Source organism: Ostrinia nubilalis, chromosome 3 (genome assembly GCF_963855985.1).
Source record: "Ostrinia nubilalis chromosome 3, ilOstNubi1.1, whole genome shotgun sequence".
NCBI lineage: Eukaryota > Metazoa > Arthropoda > Insecta > Lepidoptera > Crambidae > Ostrinia > Ostrinia nubilalis.
In genome coordinates, this window is record NC_087090.1 from 5,661,305 (window position 1) to 5,686,655 (window position 25,351).

At 36.3% G+C, this 25,351-nt stretch overlaps 1 protein-coding gene and 1 non-coding gene across 2 annotated transcripts in view; both read right to left on the minus strand.

Moving 5' to 3' along the window:
- The window catches only part of LOC135088148 (whirlin), a 64,575-nt gene that overhangs the window by 19,405 nt on the left and 19,819 nt on the right, over nucleotides 1–25,351 (minus strand). Inside the window, exons 9-10 of the mRNA XM_063983032.1 lie at nucleotides 24,987–25,043; nucleotides 10,944–11,045 (exon numbers count right to left, since the gene is read on the minus strand). Coding sequence (XP_063839102.1) covers nucleotides 10,944–11,045; nucleotides 24,987–25,043 — 159 coding nt within the window. The remainder of the gene's footprint in view (nucleotides 1–10,943; nucleotides 11,046–24,986; nucleotides 25,044–25,351) is intronic.
- Trnap-cgg (transfer RNA proline (anticodon CGG)) lies at nucleotides 22,582–22,653 on the minus strand. The gene has a single exon. It is a non-coding gene; the product is annotated as a tRNA-Pro (tRNA).

The following is a 25,351-nucleotide window of genomic DNA, read 5'->3' on the forward strand; positions in this document are numbered from 1 at the left end:
AATAATATTATTTTAGTGTTATTGATTTGGTTTGTGTAATTAGGTAAATATTCTGCTGTCTTCGTACTCCAAATAAGCACCAGGATCGGCTGCAATAATTTAATTTTCAAAGGTCGCAAGAAAGAATTTCGTTAAATGATTTAATTGTTAAAAAACTGGTTAAGAAGTCGTAATGATGTGACATTTCTTTGGATAATAATATAGCTTTATGTGTTGGATTAATTGGTCGCAATTATTTATAACGGTATGATATAACAGTTATGCTCGCGAATTTCAAGTAGTAATTTGGCAGACTACTAGTCAAGCAACTAGGTAGTGCGGTACCGTTACTTTAGGGCATGGTTGCTCTAAATCGAGTCCCACTCGATATTAATATCGAGAGCTAACGATGACATGTCTAAGCACGTTGTTTCGGTATCGGCGAACAAAGCGATCAAAGCGTTGCGTTGGCGGCGCGTGGGAGCGCGCGTGCTGGTCCCGCTAGCCAAACATGAACAAGCTTTGTGAATCAGATATCCCGCTATACAGATTTTTGGGATAAAGTTGTTTTGAAACAATGAGCAATAATATTAATTTGTAAGAAAGTTTTGACATGACGTCTAGAAATGTGTGTAGTTTTATGAACTATCCTGCTAAAGGTATTTGTCACATAAGAAGTGCAGACAATAGCACATACACTTATCATCTAAAATTCTTAATGAATACCTATAGCTTAAATTACATATGCGATCGTCCTAAGTAAATAGTAAAATCTCAATTTGTTAGTAAATTAGAGTCGTGAAACAAAAATCAGTATTTTAGTCACCAGAGGACTTATAAACTGCATACCATAAAAAAAACATAAATATGGCGTTCCATCCAGACGAAGACGTATTACTATTCCCTCATTTACTATGGCGTAGACGACCGTAGGGAAGTATGTAAGCGACGGAGGCAACGCCAACAAATTAGAAGTAATTAGCGGTGCGTGGGAGAGCGCTGACCACTCGGGAGTCGCACGGGCCCGTCAGCGGACGTTCACTCTACGAAAAACAAACATGTGAACATCGTAATAGGCTGGCATTTACTATTGATTTTCATGTCTACTGATTTCTTACAGACTAGAATTAAAATTACCTACTTATAAGGAAAAAATGCTGTGAGTGTGAAATATTAAGTTGGAATAAGAAACCTAAAAAAAGTAACTACAGACTACGAAACACGTGTAAATTAACCTTTCTTTTGTTTGTAAAGTAAGGTTCATGTCAACAATATTGCCTAGTCTGGACGTACGCGTATGTGTCTACACAGTAGTTTCAACCGGGTTTCAAAAGGCAACCAAAGTTCATCGGTAGACACCAAAAACATTACTGTTACATAAAAGCCTTCCAGAAATGAGAGGTAGAAAGTGGCGTAACGAGTTGACGGGAAGCGGGCAATTACAGGAAATATTGGGTCAGAGCGGCAACTGCCTTCCTGCCCAACGATCTTTTCTGTTTCCTGCGAAAAATTCACTGATTTAGTATTAAACGAGTAATGGTATTCGTTAAAACATATCCTAAATAGATTAATCATTCAGCGTGTTTTTTTTAACATTAGCTGCTCGCGACTTGTAGGAGTCTCTCAGAGAGTTCTAACCTATTTTTAACACCTCATTTTTTTGCTAAAAGAACAAATATAAGGCACAAAAGGCATGTAACTTAATTTTTACACGAAACTTTTTTCCTATTTTACGCCTTCAAGTTTTTTATGATAAAAGATGTTTTTTGTATAAAAATGTAACTCACGTTTCTATATCAGAAGGTATAGCAAAAGCATTAGAAGACGCAGCATTTTCTTCTTTTACCAATATTTAAATTGTAAAGATTTGAATAGTTAAATCTGTCATTATGTTAATTATCCTGAGAAAATATTGCGACCTTACCTACGAGATTAGGTAGATTTCGTTTTTTGATGAACAGAATTCGAATAAATGCCAAATATTTGCGTCAAATAACCTGGATTACGCTCGAGTAAGCTACAGCTTTGGTATATCCCGAATGATGGGCACGTAATTATTACGAGCGACGTCTGAAAATGGAACAAACGCAGGAAAATACGTAGGCTTCAATTGTTATGATTTTATCAGCTCTTTATCTTCTTTAAACCGCGACTCGCAACAATTAATTAATTATCATCTTCAATACATTAGTAGGTACTCCGCGAAAAAGGTGATGATGGATAGGTATTTAATTGCTTCCCATAAAGATTGTGTCTATTTTTTGTTTAGTTCTTGAATCATGAATAGTGGTATAAGTAATAGCATAAAGCAGCGTGTGAGAAGTTGTGAACTTCAAAATTCTATTTAGAATTTTTAGATAGCAAATAGAGTGATATGCTAAAAATAGGTAAATAAGTTCTTAAATACTAGTCGACAGGCATGTTTTCTTTCGTAATAGTTACGAAGACTAGACTGTTCTACTTAGGGCTTTCCAAAAATTGTCGCGATTAATATTGTTCTGGAAGTAAAGTTAATCCACGACAATAATTTCACGTTATAATAACTCGGGCAGGTAGTGCCTTAATGCTTCGGTTACACATGCGCTTTATGGCTTTTGTTTTAACGCGTTAATTGTCGAGTGGCATTCTTAACGACTTTGGGCATGTTTAATGCTCAATTCAGAACAATAAGCAGTTATTTACCTGTCAGAGCGGTGAATGTATGGATGGCCCTCAAAATGACTTCAAACATATCCTCCACACTTTACAGTTTTCATGAATTAATAAAATTGAGGCTAAATAAAAGAACATATTTTTGGTTTAACGAAAAACAGTTTTTTTTGGAAATAACTTTCAAAATATTATATGGATTCTCGGAGTATTTTCGGTTGAACTCACAACCCTGTTTAAATTTTGCCGTAAGTCGTAACCTAATAAGGAAGTAATTACGGGCCCTCTCTAATTGGGATCGCGTCGGCAAAAGTACGGGTGTTATTGCTCTCGAATTATTGCTTAAATAATACAATTAACTTGGCATCGATGCCTTTACTGAAGCGCCACTGAAGTGTAATTCATTACTCGTGTATATGTTCAATTTCAACAGTTCTATTATCCAGGTTAAATTTTAAACATGAATGGAAATTCGTCTTGAACACAACATCTAGATATTTAGCTGCATTTACCGATAAAAAGAGAGAACTTTCTCTACTATTAATTATACCATAAATGCATCATAAATGCATCATACTGTCCTTATAACCTATCTGTGCGTTTATGTCTGGCACAAATTGTTGTCTCCTATTTTTCAGACAATAAACTTCTGGGTCAGTAATGGCCTTACACACTTATCTTAGAATCAGCGAATCGTTGAAATATTGCGCCATTGTACCAATGGGGCCCTGATCTGGACCACCTGGTCGTTATCACATGAGTAACGGGATCGGACTGACGGCACTATGGCCACTTATATGCCACTAACCCCCTTAGATGCTAACTGGACGGACATGGCTTTCGCCGTGGCAAAATTTAGATTCATGACTACGCTATTAGGTTTATTGTTGTACGGGCGAATAGGTCCATTGATTGATTTCACTTATTGTTACATAAAACTATGTAGGCTAGTGCAGTTGGCACTTTAAACCAATTTGATATGACAACATTTCTTAGAAATATTCGATATCTATCGTTTCAAATTTTAGATAAATACAGAGTAGGTATATCTTGGAAAAACGTTGAAGTGAGCTATTGATTAACCATATCTATTGACCTCAATCGCAAATAGTATTGAAGATATTTATTTACGATCTATTATAATAAAGATCGAATGTTATGTTGCAATCAAATCAGTGAGCTTTTGAAATAGCCGAAGACATAACTGTAAATAAAAACATTCACGACTGTCCTTATTAGGGACAATACTAACAAGTACCTATGTTTCAATGCCGACTGTAATCTCAATATACGTACTATTTTATTGTCGTTTGACCTTATGACCTCGACATTATGTTGTTTCTTTGAAAAGCGACTGTAGCTGTCTTATAGCCTTTGCCGTCCTTTTGCTTACGACTTGGAACCATCTAAATCTTTTATCTTTTTGGATATACAGGTGCAAATTGCTAGACCCACCGTAAGTTAATGCTAATAGTCAGCTTTAAACCGAGCAAAATCAAATGTCTGCCTGACAAAGGAAATTTTGGAAATGTTGTAAATTAAGATTTCTAAATAGATAATACAAATTAGTTAACACTTCAATTTGTAGTTTTAAAATTGTATGGCCTAGGTATATCCTTCTAACTATCCATGGAGAAACGAAGTAGGTAATGCAAAAATATACAGAGGCCGTTCGGAGTCGACCCATTGTTAAACCGGATTTAGCCGAGCGGCGCGATAAATTGGAGACCCTATCGGAAAACGTTGGTTTTACGGTTTTCCGCGTTATTCCTCAATCGTGTACATTTGTTTAGCGAGAGCTGGTGTAATTGTCAGCCGCGGTACGAGCTGAGGTGCGACACGCTGACCCCGGAACAGTTGGTCGGGACCATGGGAACGACGGCAGTCGTGCCTCGTGCCGCCTCACTGTGCTACTTACGGTCCACCTTAACTTTAACAACTACCCGAGATTGTAGATAAGGCAGGTATTCATGCAAATGCCTCGCCTGCCCAGGAAGATAGCGGGAATATTTGTAATCATCGTTGCGTATGCAAGTGTACTTGTGTCTTTTGAAATTGCTGTAATTAATTCCAAACGGATGCCAATTCCAATTCCATGCCGAACTCTTTCGACAAGTATCACTGTTTATTGAGGTACTTCAAGTATTTCAGTTTTGCTTCCGAGCAAATTACCAGCCGACCAATTTTATAGCTTAGATTTCCCAAGGCATTACCATTTTAGGAGCCAATAATGGAGGATAAGCCGAGAATTTCGTGTCGTGAGTGAAGCACCAGAATCGTGCGAAGAGAAAGTACTTGGTGTAAATTGTGAACACCAATTGAGAGTTATTTATGGTGTCACGTAGGAAAGCAATTTGGTGCGCACTCGTAATGCGAGAGTATGGTTAGACCATTACAGGGCCGTATCTAACGTCTTAGAGGCCCCGGAAAAACAGTATTCGTGACACCTTGGATGTAAATAATACTCACTCTTTAAGGTTGCTCAAATTGAGGTAAATCACAAGTGAGACACAAAAATTAAGTCGGTCGCATGATACCGAGTAAAATAATAACAAGTTAGATGACTTTGAGTAATACATTTCTCCTTTGGGGTTATTAAGTATTCCCAAGCGAAACTCAGCTCAATTTGCAATTTGAAAAACGATATCCTAACATTTGGATTTTGAGGCCCTCCAGTCTAAAGTTGGCAAATACGGCCCTGGGCCATTACACCCGATTAGGGCCTCGGGATCCTAAGCCTCTGGGGAAGCATTACCATGCACTCGACCCGCACTTAAGTGCCCACACACTGATACTTACTTATTGTCTTGTTTTTTTTTTACTGAGAGTTGGGCTACTACGAGTACCTACTAATGGGCATATTTTATTCAGTAGCTTTTTAACAGAAAATTAACTTTGAGTCTAATAACAGAAAGTAAAGTTGGGTTTACGACTTAATTAATAAATGAAATGCCTATTAAAATAGAGAAATTTCCCTTTAGAAATCACTGATTTACCTGTTTGATGACAGAAATCAAATTACAATGTCTATGAATGCAAATCGTAAATTACTTTCCATTATTTACATGTTTGACAGCCGCAGGCGTGGTGGTGCACGCAACCATGCGGCTTCCTGCCATGTCTCTGCTCCTCTCGACCGAGAAAACTATTTCTGTCATTAACACTCCATACATTATGTAAAAGAAACTTTGTTACTAGCTTAGCCGAATGGAAATAGATCAATTCCAAGCAACTATGGTCAATTAATTGGAAACATTTCTAATTATTAATTAACATCCGATACGAATGAAGGAAACGTGCAGTCATCAATATTTATAAAAGCTAAAAAACTGGCGATTTCATTGCAGTTTTTATAAATAAAAACGAACCACTTTCACAGGCGTAATCAACGAGAGTGTTATTGCTGTTTTTTATTATAATAATAAGCAATTGCTTTGAAAAGGCTCTTGAGTCATATTGTAGAACACTGCAAGGTCACTCAGTCCGCCGTATTTGTATCTTTCATTTTATGTCGAGTGGACACTGACTCTTTGCTGAGTCACAGTAGTTCCAGGGAACGTCTGTCCGCTGTCGGATAATGTTGTTTTTATTTAACCCACGTGTTTTGAGTCAGTCATAAACTCATAACCGTATTAGGAGAGTGGATGGAGACGCATCATTCGTTATCTTTACTTTTAAGACAAACTTAGGATTAAATTAGTGCCAAACAATGTTGTATTCATTGGAATCGGTTAACGTGTATAAGTGATAAAATTAAAAGCTTCGCAGCCGTAATATTTTTTAAATTGACTTACAAAATATGGGTTGAAACTTAAATCGTTAAGGACACCATGCTCTACATTTAACAGCTGTTTTGCTTTAGAGAGGTGATAGTGCGGACACGCCTCGTTACTGTCTCACAGACCAAAACAGTGTAATGATTGTGTTTCTGTCAACTGCTTTCCCGTGCAAATATTAAGCCACACCGCCCATTAAACCCATCACGCCACCTTTAAGAAACTAGAGTAATTTTAGCAAACAATGCTCAAATGTACTTGTCATGCAATTCACGATACGAATCGGCCAATGCCGAGTTTTAAATGCACTAGGTACGCTCAACTCGTATAATTGACATTGTAAAGTTTATATTTTAATAAATTTTATACAACATTTAACGCTCAGTGGCCAGACTTCGATTGTTAAAAGATTGCAATAAGTAATGACTCACCGAGGCAATGGATCGTGATATAAAAACAAATTTCATTAATGAGCGTACAGTGTTACTTAAAATGAGATGGATTTTATTACTGATTCCATAATGAATTAATAACGAACTAATCCATGGAATTACAAAATAAAATCTTAAGTCGATGAGTTTGAAAGCGTCAAATAGAATAAAAATGACGTTGCGTTTAGACACACTTTCTCTAGTGAAAGCCATTCGTGCATTAAAAATCTTTGTCTTATATCAGCAGATGCTCGGGCGCAGCTGCCTATTAATCAATCATCAGTATAACTGATGTAAAGAGCTCTATTATTTTTCGCTATTATCTTTTTTAATTGTGCAGTCTGACTTTTGATAACAACATCAATTCAGAGTTTCAGGTGTAATGTGGTAGATTCCAGAATGTTACCATGCTTATACGAATACATAAGTATATGAACATAGTGCCTACCTAATTACATATGTACCTAGTTTCTTTTTTTATGACTTGTCCTTAAAGAAAAAGAAGCTTTGAAGAATTACACATCGCTTATTTCTATTACAGGTCAGGTTGTTTACATCAAATCATTACTTTCCCATTTATGGAATTGGAATACAAATAACACTTCAAATCGTTATAAGCATTACACTGATTTGAAAACTAGTTTCGCGGCGCCACTTAGTGGTTTGTAACGGTGTCAATAGTAATCATTAAAGAATCATTTAATCGGCAGTCGGCACAGTTTATCGTATGACTGGTTTGGATTTGGACATCTAAAGATTTATTGCAAAACTTAATGTATCTCTCTTATCAGATTTCAAGATTAGGACGTAAGTACAGCGACGATAGGACATCAGATTAAGTAGGTATAATATTTTTGTTGCAAAATATTACTATATTTACTGAAATGCTAAAACTCAAGACTCATTTTATACTCTTAGTCATCATTACTGTTAAATATTAGAGCATCATTTTTGGAAAATCAGTCTAATGCTTGAATTTTATCTACAAAATTTTGCATTCATAAACGATGTTTTGAAGAGCTCTCGCATTCGATGTCATTTGTCTTTTTCCCCGAAAATGAACGCCTATATTTTTATAAGTATTCTTTTTATCACTCCTCAATTTATACGACGTTCGGATTCCGTAGTGTTAGTCGTTTACTGTTCATGAGTTTAGTAATTACGAACGTATCTTATCCCAAATTCGAGTATATTTACTTAGTCACGCAGAACGAGTTAAATAAGTAGGTAGGTATATAACGCTAGTCCACTGCAGTGACTGCAGTCTCAGTTCGTCTGTATTGGGTAGATCTCTACCAACGAATGCTGTGTTTAGATTAAAGAGCTATATTTCTTAAACATTATTATCATCCTCCACTTGTCACGTCTTCTCCGTTTTTAGCATACCCACTGCAACATCATCAAGGAAAAACCACTTAGCTAAACCCCATTAACGTAACTCATGTGCATTTTATGCACACCAATAAAGGCAGTGGTCGACCTAACATTGGCGCCCACGTCTCTCAGATTGCCACTGCTGCCCCGAGACAAAACTATTATTAGCTAAAACGCAACAATGTTTCACCATTCTGCCGACCATCGCACCTTGCACAACTATTGGTCAACGCTTAACTAAGGCAGTGCGTGCTGCCAGCATTTCCCTTTGTTTATTAAGATAATAAAGTTCAATGGGATAATCGCTTCCGATATTACAGAATGAAAATGCAAAATTAATTAAACAAAATCCAGTAAACAAAGTTGGTTAATCCGACAGCAGTATTAATAGATGTCGTAATATCGTTACAGGTTGCCGCCTTCAAAAGATTAATCAAGAACGACAATAAACAGCAACAATGGAAAGTTGGTTGGATGACGTCAAACGCGTGAGGATCCCCAGACCGAAATTCGGGAGCAAATACCCGGCGGAGCCTCCGAAGGATTATCTGGAGGAATGCGGAGGGGACCTCGGGGGAAAACAGCGCCATCACGACAACAAAGACCTGGCCAAAGCGACCGAGGAGCTCCGCCGGACGCTCCAGGATAAGCTATGACCTCCCCGGAGACGACTAGCAATAATGTAGCTTTAACTTGGCCGTTGGATTATTGACCCCATGCCTTGCCTGAATAAGCGATCACGAGGATGATTACTTGTATTGTTTGAGACAAATGAACGTGATTTGCGAAATCGGCAAGCAACAAGTACTGAGCAAGATACTGCTATATTTCATTGTATTTACCGCAGTAAGAAAAGAATCAGTCTTGTAATTATCTTAAAACATGTCTCGTTAAAACAAATCCTTTGTGCATTCACTAATCGATCGTGTTATGACACTCCGAATTTTGTACGTTTATTTTCTTTCTGATTGGTTGTTTCATTTAAGGTAGAAATAATTATGTACTAATTTAATACCAGTTGATAATATTTAATAATAATTACTCTAAAATTGGCAATTTAATTTAACAGTTAAACCGTTATGTTTTTGCCATTTCATATAATTTAAACTAACTATGCATAAATTGAATTATGTCATCATATTGTTGAAGAAAGTATTGAAATATTGGGTTAGAACTGAAATAATTGCAAAATAACAATCCGATAGTGATGCCTAATGAAAAACATTTATGTATCAGTATTAAGAAATGATTGTACCACAGGAGGTTTGTAACATTAGTAGTAGTAGTGTAAAACTACTTTATTTAGTTTAGACTGATATTTTATTATTTTTTAAGGTTTTATTGTAGAATCTCGTTAAGGATGAAATATTAAATGTATGTTTAAATAAGTATTGTTTTGGTTTTGTCTATGTATGAAATGTGTGTGAATAAGTATTTGATTGGACTACAAAACCAATATGGAACTTACCTACCTAAGTTATGAATCAGATTTTGAGTTCAAGGTACACTTAAGTGTTTCTAAGTACGAGTATAAATACTTAGTATGACTGTGGAAGTATTCATTTCTTTTATGAACATGATTTTTACGTTATCGTGGGCATATAACTTTGACTTAAATGTAGCACGCACATAAGAATTTAAATAAAAAGAACATCCCGTAAATTCACGTCTAACAAATTTCAGCTATCAGACGAAATGCTACATCGCCATAACACAGAGATATGGCACAAAGATGTGGATGGTTCTGGCAGGCGCTGGCGAGCCGCCAACCGCTGTAGAACTACAAACGAGTTTCGGCGGGAAGCACAATCCATATCGCCATTTATGTATTGCTCAAGACTCAAGTTCCTTTAGGCATTAAGTATTCTGTGAATGACGGCTGCGAGTAGGAGGCACTGCTGAACTCAGAGTTGTTAACTAGGCAAGTCTTAAGTTTGAGTTGAGCGGAGACCGCGAATTGGCAAACACACTACCTGTTTCCTAGCTAAAAGATTGCAGTTGGTTATAGACGAGAATTTCAGTACTTCATTTAGAAATAATTCAATTGCAAAGACCTACATTTTGCTGCTTTACTGCTATGTAAGTTATGTCTTTATTGATGTGCTAAAATTAACCATTGAAGTCATGAAATCACTGAGAAGTAGATACAAAAATTCTGCCATATCAGAGGATATGTCCTATCTGCGACTCTTTTTTATGTTAGCTCACCCACTCAGTCAATTTGTGATTAAGTGACGTTCAAGCAATTTACAAATTAGGTAAGTAAGTATTTATTTTAAGATATTTGTAGGTAATTCAATATTGGTAGAGCTCTAGACAAAACACAATCAGCGCTCTATTTCAGGCTAAGTGGAGTTCGCCCGAGACCCTGAAGATTGATGATGACAGATATGTCTGTTATCGGAGGCTCTCGAGGTTCCAAGAACTAAAGCAAACTGAGACTCTAGGGGACATCGTTATTATCTTAGCGGCTATGTAACTAATCGATCATTGTTATTTCAATTTGGACGAATATAAGAGCGCTAAAAGTGTCGGGATACTTAGAAACTAATCCTGAAACTACACATTGATTTAGTTTTTAGATTAATTTACAGCTTGAAATATGAGATGTCATCATAATTTGGAACGTTCGTAATTTTGGAATACTAAAACTTTGTTTATAGCTCTTGTTATCCTGATAATCCGCGAACAGTACCTATTACTTAAAGGTTACTACTTCGGAATCTATACTCACAGCGTCGTCGTAATGTTGTGTGTGCAGCGCGGTGGTGCTGCCCTCCCTGGAGTTGCAGGGCGAGGAGTGCCTTCGGGAGCGCCGACCCTCTTCCTCGTACTCCTGTGAGGGAAAGTTACAACGTTAAGAAATCAGAAAATTGCATTTGCTTTTAGGGTTCAAATTAGTAGGTACTTAATGAGTACAATTCATAAAATGTTCTTTTGTAAAAGGACGGATCAATTTCACTCAAAATAATAATGAAATTAAACTTTTTCATTATAAGTGAATCATTGTAAAAAACACGTGCACTTAAACGGCCGTAATTCGGTTGACTGACTCTGGCTAGCGTGTTTTGCTTGCTATACTGCTTTAGTTAGTATATTAACCGGCAGTAGAAATCCCATCCATCATACATTTAGTACAATCGGGGCTCTGATTTAGCGATAAAAGAGACGATTTATTTATAGCCGGGGAAATGTCGGGGTCAACGAGTCTGCTCTGAAATGAGAAAAATATGCTCCGTCAAATCCAGCTGATATTTCAATATTTGGCAGTTTTGTAAGCGTAACCAGTTGAGAGCATGTGCTTTTTACCGTGAAATTTCTTATTGAGTGAAATTAAATAAAAAATAAACAAAAAATATAATTACATCAAAAGCACAAAAACATGCATACAGAGCAAAAAATCATTGCAAGCACTTTATTCACTAACCCCTCTTTACAATTAGATTAGGTTTAGACGTCTAAATTATGAGTGAAAGTAAAGGATTGTAGGTCGACATATTACAGGATTTGATACAAGAAAACACGTAGCACATAAACCTCTAAAGAAGTTGCCAACGACACAAGTGCAAAGTTCAACGCAAAAGTTCGTAGTGTAAGTTGAAACACACACTTGTTTGCAACCTATGAGTAGACTTTTTGCTTAAATCGCAACTGCACCAACGTTTTTAATTACATATTTTAAAAGCACTTTTTCACTAGTTGAAAAATCTGAGACAGTACAATCTCGCTCTAGACGTGGTGTGAAGCACTAAAGGCTCACAATCAGACTGCAGCTGGATGACCAGCCTAGACTGTGCAATTGATTTTCGCGTTATTTTTGCATGTTGGCACAGTTTCGTCGATGGCTGGAGAATGCGACTCCCAGTTAAGTGGCAAGTAGAGGCTTATAACTTGAGCTGTCTCAAGTTAATAACCAACAACTTTTTACCGAGTTTAGCCATCAAGTTTTTCCATTAGAAACTTCAGATGTAGAACATAAGCTCATAACACATTATGACAAAACTAGGTGGCAATTACAACAGCCGTTTATTCTCAAATAATTAGCTTTGAAGTACGGATATGAATAAATTAAATCTTAACGTCGCCGGTGTACTAGTTTATCGTACCTACTTAAATTAATTAGCTATCTATAATTCACATGAAGGAATAAATTTGTGTTACTCCAGCTTTCTACAATTAATATGAATAATCGTAAATAATGGGTTTCTAACTAATTTTTTTTGATTTGTAGCTCGTATAACGCACATAGTAAATGGATAATCGTTGGTCTGGTGAATAACTATTAAGTTAACCTGTCTGAGCTAAATAAACAAGAAGTTAAAAGCAGCTCCAGGTGGCAGCGGCACCTGCTCCTCGCGTGCTCCGACTTCCACTCAACGATAAGTACCACATTGTTATCGCTTCCACCTAAATCTTGATCTCTATTTATTTTCGTAATCACGAAACTGGCTTAATTAACGCGCTCGGGATTTTAAGAGAAGAAAATCTACGAAACGACTGGCAATATTTCTTGTTTTTATTACGCGTAAGCAACAAATTAAAAATTATGACAGTCAAACCTAAAATTGTTTGTCTGCGAGATTTTTTTTAGTTATATTCATGTTTTTGTAACTTAGTAAAAGTATCGCTGTCGCTAAACAATGTTATTTATTATTTTATCTTTATCGCAGTACATCGCTCTCTACCATAGTCAGTTCAGAGACCTCTCAAATCATAATGATACACTGTCTATTGTTTTTAATTCACATGCATAAACACTCAAAGCCATTCTACAACAACAAGTATGTTGAGGCAAATAAGTAACAAAGTTAGTATGAGAGTGATAGTGGTAGAGCAATTAATAAGTAACGAATATGACAGCAAAATGTAAAAACATGTAAATATTCCAGTTCCTTACATATTTTTGTTTCAAGTTTTCTTATGTAAGTCAGACCGAAATAACTAGTTTATTGTTGTTGCTTAATGAAGCTTACCGCTACGAGTACTTATAAATAATACTTGAGTCAAAAATTACACCCATTAATTAGTTACCTACGATTGAAGTAAATGTAACTAATATTAACGCAAAAGTATGTTAACACTGTTTCATGATTTAGCCTATGGAATTAGCCAGGAACGTATCTAAATTAAAGTTCAAGGACCACTTTCTCATTATTAAACATTTCATAACTTATTTTAATCGTAAAACGTTGACATGCAATAACATAGTTTTAAATTAAAGTAAGTATTTTGTTTATCACAGTATCTATTGCATGTGGTATGCTGGTTTGACCTGTGACCTTAATAAAAAGCATTATCTAACTTAGTTGAAAGAAGGCACCGTCTGCACATTTACATACAGTTGTTTGAGATATCTTTCCAGGCTAAAGCTGCATATTCTATTCCATTATCATTTTATGTCCACAACTCATGTAAAATGCATGTGCTAGTTAGTCAAGGGTTTTGGCAGCCAATATCTTAAAGAAATGCCAAAAAAGATAAAGAGGTTTTTCGTCTTAGGCCGTTGCCACACTGGCATTGCGCTGTGTCCTACCTAACATACTTCACATATTATTATTATGAATGCTGTCTTTTAAAGACCATGTTACAAAGTACCTTATGATACCTAGTTATAATGTTTATGTATGGGAGCATACATTAGCCAGTTTGTCTGAAACTGTTGCTTTATCTGAATGCTTGTGTGCAAGTAAACTAGATCTACATGGTAGACATACATATTGACTTGAAGCATATTCGTTAGTGCAAAGTAAGATGATGATTGCCTATTATAGGATAGGATACCTACTTACGTAATTTATTTTAGCTGAAATTATAGAGTTATGGTTCACCTCCGATGAGATCAAAAGCTATCTTTTCAATGACATAATATTATTATTATTGTTCTACGCTTTAATCGGATCCGGGATATAAAGTTAAAACAAACATACTATTGTTAATGTTAATTACATCATCATTGACTCTTACCGCGTTTGTCATGGTAACCGTGACATTCATAATTATCTGAAAAGCGATAAGGTTATGTGATAAACAGTTGTTTATTTAGGAAAATGTTAGCGGCCATTTTATGGACTTATGAAAGATAGTGTAAGAGTGCTTACATTTTATTAATAAGAAAAAGTGTTAATCTAATGTTCTAAACGATTAAAATAAGCCACAATAATCGTCGGCCATTACAAAGCACATTATACATTTGACCACAGAATTGTTACTAAGCAAACCAACCCAGAGCATGGCTACGTTTTATTTTATGGATATTAAATCATAAAATTAGGCTGCGGTCACACAATGCGTGCTTCGGTGGTACGCAACCTTGGCGCGATGGCGTGGCATCTTGGACGAATAAACCACTGGACGCGTAACGAGTGACGTTTTCGTCTTTACCCCGCTAGCACTTGCCAAGGCTAATTTGCCATGGTAAATGTTTTCAGGTTGTCAGTATGACGCGAGCTCTCGAAGAGTAAAATTATCACGAAAAATGGGTAAATGCGCCGTACTTTTTTGTAAAAATTATACCAATCACTCAAATAATGTTTCTTCTCACGCGTAATTACATTTTCAACCTATTAAAGTAGCAATTTTTTCGTAAAATAAATAAAATTTGATATGTAAACAAAATATAATTACGTAATTTTAAAAAGTTCTCATTGTACAGGTAAATGCTAAAACATGTGGCATATTTAATTTGGTTGGATTATATGCTTCATTCATTCGTTCACATTTATTTTTTATGATGTATAGGGCTTGAAAATTGTCGATAAACTTATCGAAACTGATATTATTCAAATTAATTTTAGATTTCCAGTGGATCTAAATATAAGAAGAAAGTGGGTAGAGGGAGTTATGAGAAAAAGTACAGCTTGGAGGTACTGCTAACATTTAGTGACTATGTCAAACTTTTGGGTTTGCGTGATTTTATAGTGAATAGAGTTTAGCCTAAGAAGTCCTTTTGTCAGTGTGTTATTGATTGATCGGAATGATTGTTGATGAGTTTGAAACTCGAATTTTGACCGCAGAGTTTTATGGTCCGAAAATCACACAACTTTTACTAGTTAAATACAAAAATGTTAAATAAAGATTTAAAACAAAATGTATTTGATGATAATAAGTAAACATGAGAAACTGACATTATTGTAATATTATCAATTAGTTCTAAATTATTTATATGCATACAAAAGTGTTTTAGTTTCTTGTTATGCATTGTTTCGGACCGTAAATAGTTTGTCTTGTCTATGTCAATTGTCAAATGTACCAACGGTTCCCCCCCCCTATACCCCCCCCCCCCCCTATACCCCCCCCCCCCTCTCAACCCTACATATTTATTTTGACATAGAAACATAAAATATGTCTATAGAAAACTTTCATAAGTTTTAAGATATGACCAATTTTATTTGCGTCTTAAGCTCATTTACCTCTGGTGTCAGCGTGACATGCTAATTTTGGGACACCCTGTATAATACACAACACAAATATTAAAGTTTCTTACTCACTACCTTATTCGTAAGCATCATCCACCCAAGACATAGGTAGGTACTCACCAAAAATAAAATTGGTTTGCAAGAACTTTGCAATGCGGCAATCAATACATAAGAGGGATGGTACTGCTTAAAGAACTTCTAACACAATATCCCAATTTCAAAATCTGTCCTGCCGTTCTTTAGTTGTATATGGTGTAACTAACTTGACTTTGTTGCATATTATGTCTAAATCAATCCAATTCATTAATTATTTAAATAATTTGTACATAAAGATATCCAACGCATGATTAATTTTATCTCATTAGGTTCATTCATTCACTCGTTCATTTACATAATTATCGACAAAAAAATTAACGATTATTTCCAGCACTAAATGTCATTATTTGACAATTGTCATACCTCTCCCCCCGCAAAAATTGGTTGAACGTGTTTCCATATGATTCTTAGAGGGTTTCATGTCCAGTGGTTTATTCGTCCAAGCGTGGCATTCTCCATATAAAATCTATGATATTGACATTACGATCCGCGTGTTTTTACACGGATTTAAGCAAAAAATAATACACCTGAAGAATTTTATATCACGAAAATAAGCCTGTTTTTGCAGTCGGAAAAAGACATACTTTAAGCTCGGCAAGAGTTTTTGATTATGAATCCAGTATTGAGGTTTCCTAATAAGAAATTGATCTCTGTCGTATGAATTATGTTCCAATCTCAACAAAACGTCGTCTTGAATCAATAATATTGAGGTGAACACGTGATAACTTCTCCGAAATGTAATTTCAATCTTTTAGGTGTATTTCAGGATAGGTATTCGGAAAAGGATTTAAGGATTATCACTAAGTAGAGCTTTTTCAAATAAGAGGAGCCATGTATGTTTTTCGCATTGTTAGGGCAACCATAACTAAAGAAACTTCTGTGGGAGTTTTGATAAAAGTTCAAAAAGTCTACCGTTTATAATTGTTATCAACAAATAATTCATTTTATTTAATGAAGGAAAAGTTTAATCTGAGTTCTATTATAGTGGTGAACTACTCTATTAGCAAGTAGAATATATCACAGTATCACTTCGAGGCTGCATTTTATGTTCTGCGACGTTTCATGCAAAATTAGCACATAAAAGGCCACATAGAGTGGCAGAGGAAAGACCGAATATAAAACAGGGTAGGTATGTATGGTGCAATTTCATTTCATGGCGGTTACATACCCACTTCCTTACTCTCCGTATATTACACTGTCAAATATCATCAACGTTGACTGATTATTTTACGGAACAATGTTTTTGACGCAACGTCCATTGTTCTCATAGCAAAGTTAGTCCATAAAGTCCATAAAGGATTACATTCTTTTAAAATAACACAGAATAGATGTAGTTATTCCATCGTAAGTTAGTTCTACTTTCCTTTTTCTTTCTGAAGACCGCTTTTCTTGGACTTCAATTGAAATGGATTTAATTACGGGATAAAAAAGGATTGGCTGAGGTAACTACTTATTCTTTTAGACATATCTGGGTAATTGAAAACGCTCTTTACAAATAAGGAAATGCAATATGAATACAAAATATTTAGAGTAGGTAGTATAATCAATGTGATTTATAAATGATTCTACAAGTGTATGGTTTGCTCTATTGTACTTTTATTAACGTAGTTCGGTACATATGTATGTAGGTAAGTAAGAGTTACAATCTTGATGTAAACCAAAAATTGCTATTTAAAGTTGCAATGTAAAGTTAGACCCTCTTACAACTGTACCTATCCAACTCATTAGCTGATCGTCACTCTCTGACAAGCGCGAAATTGCGCTCTGCTTTGTTTCAGGCGTTCGCGTTCGTACCTACCTGCCCATCATTTGTGGAATGACATGCGCTCGAACGTGTTCTAAGGTCAGGTTAAGTACGAGCAAGCACGCGAAGATAACAGACTACCAGACTAATCAAATAAATGTTCCAGCAACATAATATTACAGACCTTTCACAGTAGGTAAACATAAATATTATTTACAGACCATAAGCTTTCCGAATATCACGAAAAGTAAGAAAACAAACAAGAATAAGAGCATGATTAATTTACTTGATGTTATTTCTGTAGGCCTTTATCAGAATATATTGATATTACAAAACTTTATGTCTTCGGTAAGTAGAGTCAACAACGTAAACACCAATAGATAAATGTGTGAACGTATAATGAGTTTTAGAATCTTAGTCAACGTTGAGCAGCTACTTGAGTAGGTATTTAAGCACTTTAATAAACATAAAATTAATCAAGAAACCACAACTTGATACACATTTAGCATTAATAACATTTTACAAACTTTACAGGAACCGTGTGTTCGGTAAACTTTAATTAATAACGAAAATTCGTCGCGGCAATAACTGCTTGAACTGTTAACTTTCTGCGAAATTTTTACGAGCTCCGACAGAGTTTTACGGCTCAGTGTTCATGTATGAGATTGGGGAAGTTAAGCAGGTAGTGTTGTAGTGTAGTGTAGTGTGTACCTTGGCCATCGCTCGTACATCCATCGGCATGTAGTCGCGGAAGACAACGCGGCGCCGGCGGCGCGACATGGCGCGATGCCGCCGACCGCACCACGCGGCGCGAACTAACGCAGCGTCGGGTTCGTAGCGTCTGGTTCGGACGCGCGGCAAACACCACAGTCAAAGCTCGCGCGGCAACTTCAGGCGCGTAAAAGCGCTTTTAAAAGCTTAATTGCAAAAAGTCTTTCATACAGCTTAAAACCATGTACTATCCGAAAGAGTTCCATTTCAATGCAACTCCGTCTGATATGATTCAAACTTTCAATGCAACAAATTATTGTAAGTTGTACCTAATATAAAAAAAATCTCCTGCGTTGTACGTGAATGAGCAGTATTTATTACTCCGTCGTAATATTTTAAGCAAGCTGATTCAAAATGTACTCGTAGTTCAAGCTAAAATTCATTTTACTAAAAGAAAGTACCTAACTCTCTAAGTAAATCCTTTAAACGTTCATATGATATTTTCTTTTGTTTTTACTAGTGTTTTCATAGCAAATGCAGAAAACCAAATATTACCTTTCAAAATAGGTTTTTTACCAGTATATTTACAGTATTAAAATGAAAATACTATGTTGCTGCGTGTACTGTGGAGGCTGCTACGAAACGCTTTTCGTAGTCGCGCTACGGCCTGTCGAGTAACTTCTCCTTGTTTGACTTAAGGATATTTTATGACGCGCCCTAAGTAAATACATAATTGAGAATACCTGTTCGTACCGTTTTACAGATATTTAAATGAAAGTTAAATAAATCCCGGAAAGTATTGTGAAGTTAATATTTGAAGTAACTGCGATGGGTTTGAGCTTCAGGCGGTTTTTGCCAAGTTGTGATTAAACAATCAGTTTAATTGTTTGTTTTTATCCTACGGCCTGCAAATTAAAATTAAAAAGTTCGAAATTTTATAAATATTCCTTGAATTTGCCGTTCATTCAAAGAAGATTAAACAGTGCTGAAAATGCTCGGTACGTAAATACTATGAATGAAAGAACAAATAGCTCACTTCAGCTATATTTAGCGTATCGAGTTATCAGAGAGCGCCGAGTACCTACTCGCGTAATCGCTCGTCGAGTGCTCGCCCATTTCCGCGGAACTAATTTTCCGTTAACTATGCGGGCAAGTTTCAACAGCTCCGCGCGAGATTGTGCCATATTTGTGAACGAACTTATATTCATTTACAAAGTGAACATACGTTATACTTATATGAGATTATCATATTATGGAATTTATCATGGAACATTAGCCAAGGGCTATAACGCACTTCCATTAAAACTCTACACAAATATATAAACTACCTCTTCGAACCAATATTGTCGGATTTGGATTGGAAGCAGTGCATAATCACTCTCAAGAAACAACCCGAAAGTATAAAACAGCAATAATTAAAATGTTCACGAAAAAGTTTCAAATTAATTTATTCATAAAATATCACCGCAATACGCAAAATGAATCGGAATTACAATCGAATGAATTTAGCTTCAACTTGCACCTCAATAAGAATTCTCATGAAAAAGTGAAGGTCTGAAGATATTTTATTGAAATACTTAATTCAGTCCGTACTTTGAACGATAAAACGAATTGAAAAAATATTATCTTCACTTAGGCTATACATATACAATACATACATTGCACCAAAACAGAAGCTCTATTGGAAACATTATTCAGTTAAGGTATTGAGGCGCTATTGTGAAGTTGCCTAAAATGTGTTATGAATGAAAACTATTCTTCCTAAGGTTTTCATATTACGAGTATAGCTTCTTTACTCAAAAATACGCTTTTGTGGCGGAAAATAGGGAGCAGAGCAAACAACATGGCGCCTGCAGCAGCCAGCATTAAGCCTTTGAGAAAATGGAATTTGCTCCTTGTGAGTGGATACCACATAGTTGGGTGTCTATAATAAAATAGTGCTTTTCTCTATTGTCGTTTTGGATTAAACCTACATAATGCCATTTTTATACCACACTGAAAATCATCCTGAACTCTGCCTTATACAGGGTGTTAGGTAAATGGGTTTTTAAGCCGACACTAGCCCCTGTTAATGTGCATATAAATGGTATGGTGAAGTCAGAAAATTGATATCATCATTTGTGTCGGCTTATAAACCCATTTACCTAACACCCTGTATTCTAGGCTATAGCTGCATTAGGTACATAATCTTGCCCATCTAGGAGACTATAATATTAAACAAGTTGATTATTGTTTAAATTACACAAAATCACTTCATAAATTCATTCGAGTTGATCGAGTCAAATTGAGCAATTTAAAAAGCTAATTTTCAAGATATTGCGATATTAGGCAATTGGGTCGAGCGGAGAATTGGTTCCAATTTCATCGAAGCCGCTGTGAATTTATTATGTTTAAAGCATTTTATGCTATCATCAAAAATATGGAAAAGCTCTAGATTTAATAGAATTTCATAAATTATTCCACCAACTAAGTTAAACTGATGCTCAGTATTAGCATTTTTAAAGATTTTCAAACTCGAATTGTCTGAGGTTATTTTTATTCCGTTTCCTAATAAGAAAGTATAAAATATAGCTTTAGAAACAGTACCGAAATTCCTTCCTTAAGTACTTATTTTAAAAGTAACGGTTCAGACAATCATAATAAAATGGTCTCAGAACAATTTTAATTAGAAATTAAGTACAGTCCTTTCATATTACGTCCATAAATGTTTTACGTTTCAAATTGTTACGCCGCGGTTACGATGTGACCAATCAACTGAACAATTCGGCTGAAACATTCATTACCTTATCCCCTTATACTCGTATTCCAGAACGGTTCTGTAGCGTTACGTTACATCTTTATGTTCGAATAAAGTAAAGAGATAATACTAACTGCTTCCAAAAGTCCAAATATAACTTGGGAGGAGGAGGACATCAGATTCGGGCAAAGTTCGTTAACCCAAGAATATGCGTTTATCTTTATGACATCAGAACGGGATAGGCATCCGGCTCACTATGGGTTTGTTGACGTCACGATTAGAAAAAAATATGACGGTTGTAATAATAACAGAAAGCACGAAATGGTACAGTCAAAAGATAAGCCTTTGTAAAAAGTCACATCTTATACCTAATGGCGGTTAATCCGGTTAGTAATAAACTGTAAAAGTTTCATGATGGTCAAACAAAAATAAATAAGATACACAGTGCTACGATTTGTTTGTAGCGGTAATTTTACGATTACAAACGCGGTATAAAAAAATAACACGAAACCACACTTAGGTTTAGGTGGTACACTTTAACTGACTTTTATCAACTTATTTAAAGTTTGTTAGGCGACTATTATAGAGAAATCATAAAAAAATATTTAAGCTAATAAGAATTTCTAAGAATCACTTGCTGGAAAAACAATTACCTACTACATTAGCATTCAAATTAACCACAGGGGTTAAAGTAATATAAACTAAAAGAATCGAGGAGAATTACTCCTTGAATAAGTTTGCAACTCGTCCATAAAAGTGGTAAAAGAGTATTTCATAGACTCGACAGGCGACCGTCTGCCGCAGATATTTTTTTGAAACTGTTTGTACGAAAGTTTGAAGTTTATGCAAACACCAAATGGCGCTTCTCTCGTTGTAGAGTTAGACTTGTGGGTGAGACGGTTTGAAATGTACTAAGTATTGTATTAAACTATCTCGAAAGTTTGCCAGTCTAGTTAATGCAGTGTTTATATGCAAACAATATTTTTCTTAAACGAATACGAGAAAGGGTTAACTCTTTTATTTGTAAGTAGCAGAGTTAACTATGAAAAAAATATTTTAGTTTTTTAAGACTTGGAAAACCATAAAAATCCGTAGCAATTTGTTTTAATTGAAACGTCTGTTTGTTAAAAAAATATTTTACAAAAATTAAATATTAGTATTTCTAAGAAAATTAAACTTTTCGTACCTACGAGAAGAGACTTAGGTATGTACATTGCCACATAAAATTAGTACATAATAATAGCAATATGTAATGATAATAGTCATAACGCAAAAGAGCTAAACGGTGATAATTACCTTTTCAAATGTTCCTATGCAAGCTATTATATGAATTAGCTAGTTCGTTGTTGCAAATGGAACACATTAATGCCCGTGCCGCACTCCCTCTCGGCTTTTACAAACAACTTAGTATAATTAAAATACCATTAATCACAATGGAGGCAATTTACTTAAATATTCCGCCACTCTTTGTTTTTTTTGTGACGGTTTTATCCATTTTCCAATAATAGTTAACGACACATTCGAGCTTCACACGTCACAATTATTTTAGTGGTAGCATTTAGTATTTTATTTTATCAAACAATACTTATTGGTAATGTTATGAAATAAATGTAAAAAAAAGTCGAATAAAAATAGCAAAAACGAACTGTAAAATATTAGCTTCAACTTAGGGCTCGTCCGGGATTTGAACCCGGGACCTCTCGCACCCGAAGCGAGAATCATACCCCTAGACCAACGAGCCGTTATCAAGCGTCGCCAAAATAACGACCTATTCCCTATTCGTACTCGCTGTCGATGACGTCATAAATTTGATGTGAACTATTTTGCTAACAATGTCCCTATGGTAACTATAATTCAGGGTTCCGTAATATAAGTAATGTAATAAAATGTTTGTTACAAAGTATGAGTAATTGATTTCAAGATAAATATTTAAGTTTTAGTAAATCATAAGTTTTCAAGCAAAGTAAGTTCAGTTTTAAGTACTTACAAAAATAAAAGAAGTGTTGGAAAGTAAGAGCTTACTACTTTAATCTATTCTAATCTAAGAAACAGAAGAGAACACTTCTGCTGGCCGCTATTACCGATGTATTACATGAATTACAGCTAAAATGCCAATATTCCCCGCAGACCACTTTGCGAGATTATAACGGAACGTTGAATTTTGCCAGATTTACCCCACGAGAACTATTTACAGGAAATAACGGCCAAAGTCGTAAGTGGTGTGAGATCTACTCGCTAGCCGTTATCGACACATGCAACAAAGTGAGATACATACTCTGTGGTAGTGCCGAGGTGCCACTCCAACTAAAAGCTAAACTCACAGCTCCCACAAAAGTTACCACTGTGACCGTAGTGGCACATACAGCGACCATCATCGCGTGCTTTAGATCAGCTAATCAACTACAGGTGAATTATAGAGCTTTGGTAAATCTACAGCTATTGCAGATTAGACTGAAAGGAAGTGAATGATTGCTGATGGTTCGCGAGTGACACCCAGGACACCGCTATAGACAAGGCGTAGAGAAGTGAATGTGGTCGATAGAGTTGGTAAGTGTAGAAGGTAACTCTGGCAAAATCACCTCGTGTGGGGGATCCAGGTCCTCATCGGTCGGCGGCGCGTCGGGGCCCCGCCACGCGCGCCCGCTCCTGCCCACAACACCTCCGTCACTATCAACAATCGCCACTTCAACTACTACACTCACAAAACACATTATAGTTCACGACAGACACATCAAAATGCGACAATACTGTATGTACTGAACAGTTTACAAGTTACACTTCACATACTCTGCATGTGCATGCGTAATGCGTATCAGATATGCATTCGATACATTTTACAATTCATTTCAGAGGATATAAACAAAGCGAGCTGTTCACGGTTATTTAATGTTTGGATTTGCATTTTAGCGCGCCAGATATACACTTTAATTATACTAGTCTGCAAGTTATAGCGTCATATTATTGATTTTTGCATTTAATGGTTTGACTGGAAGAATTTGAGCGTCGAATGTGAAAAGACTTTATGGGCAATAAATTTAAAGCTACCCTTTTGAATGCTAGACAATGGCTTTAGATCGCCGGCGACAGTTAATACGACCGTTTATGCCGCCGTAAAGCAATTGATTTCGATATCGAATAAAAAGTGGAAGTGTTGGCCGACGGCCAATGAGATGCCCGGCTTGCGAGCGAGTGCTGAGATAAGGGGCTTGAAGAAAACGGTGGGTTATTTTCGCTGTGAGATGTAAAAGAGCGGACGAAAGCGAACGCTCGACGAGGACTCAGCCTTTGCTTTCGTATTTTAAGGGTGCTTTAGCGTTTAAGCGCCTTTATGAGAGGCACCGCGGCGTCGAGGGATTTACGCCTCGCTCATTAGAGTGGGTGCGGGCTTTAAACTGTGCCCTGATGACGCGGAATTCACTTCGGATCGCTTTTATCTGGCGATTTGTGAGAATCTCATTAAGGTGGCTGTGATTGCTTTGTAGAGCGTGTGGTTATTGGTGATGTTCACCTGTAGGCGTGCTCGTGCGCCGGCAGGCCCAGGCCGGAGTCCTCGGAGGGCGAGCGGTGGTCGGCCACGAGGGGAGCCTCCGCCGGCCCCTCCTACAACAATAACCCTCGACACCTCACCCAAACTCCTATTTCACTTATTCGTATTTATCAGAACTAGTTACTATAAAATTACTACCAATTAAGTTAGCTTTTTGTTGCAAGATAAGTACTTGAAATTCGCAACGCTTTTTTGCTGTCCAAATTCCTAGCCAACGACAGACTAACACTTTGAATAATTTATGCGAGTGCAAATCAAGCGAGGGAGGTATAATCCGGGGTTCTGCCGAGTCCTTTGTTAGGATCACATTCAGATAAGTCCTGCGGACAATCTACTTGTAATAAGGCGTACATTTATTGCGGCCATACGTCAGATAAGAGATGCTTTACCTAGTTTATAGGTAGGTACAGGTATACACAGATATTTCATGTCAAATTAGAGAAGCTACTACCACTGAAAGCGAAAAAATGAAGTGTTGGTCTAACGTCGAGACATGCGGGGTAGAAAGGGGTGATAATGCTACTTACCGGGTCGTGCAACTCATGCATGGTGGAGGAAGGCAACATGTGCCGCTCTCCCCCGCGCTACGGACAAATTACGAGCTACAGCCTTTTGCACATTATACACTGTCAGCTATCCATTAATAATAAATGTACATTTACCTGCTCTTAAACACAAGATAATTATAACATCAATTTCATCTGTTCCATGTATGTGTAAATATTAACTGTATAGTAATAGGTTGATACGAGTAGCGAAACAATGGCTTCTCTTCATATTAGTTCAACAATCTGGCCAAGGACACAATATACCTACTCATTAAAGCTTTGATAGGTTTTGCTATTCTGCTGAGAAAGTCTAGTCAAGTCCCAAAAAAGTGCAAAGCCTGGAG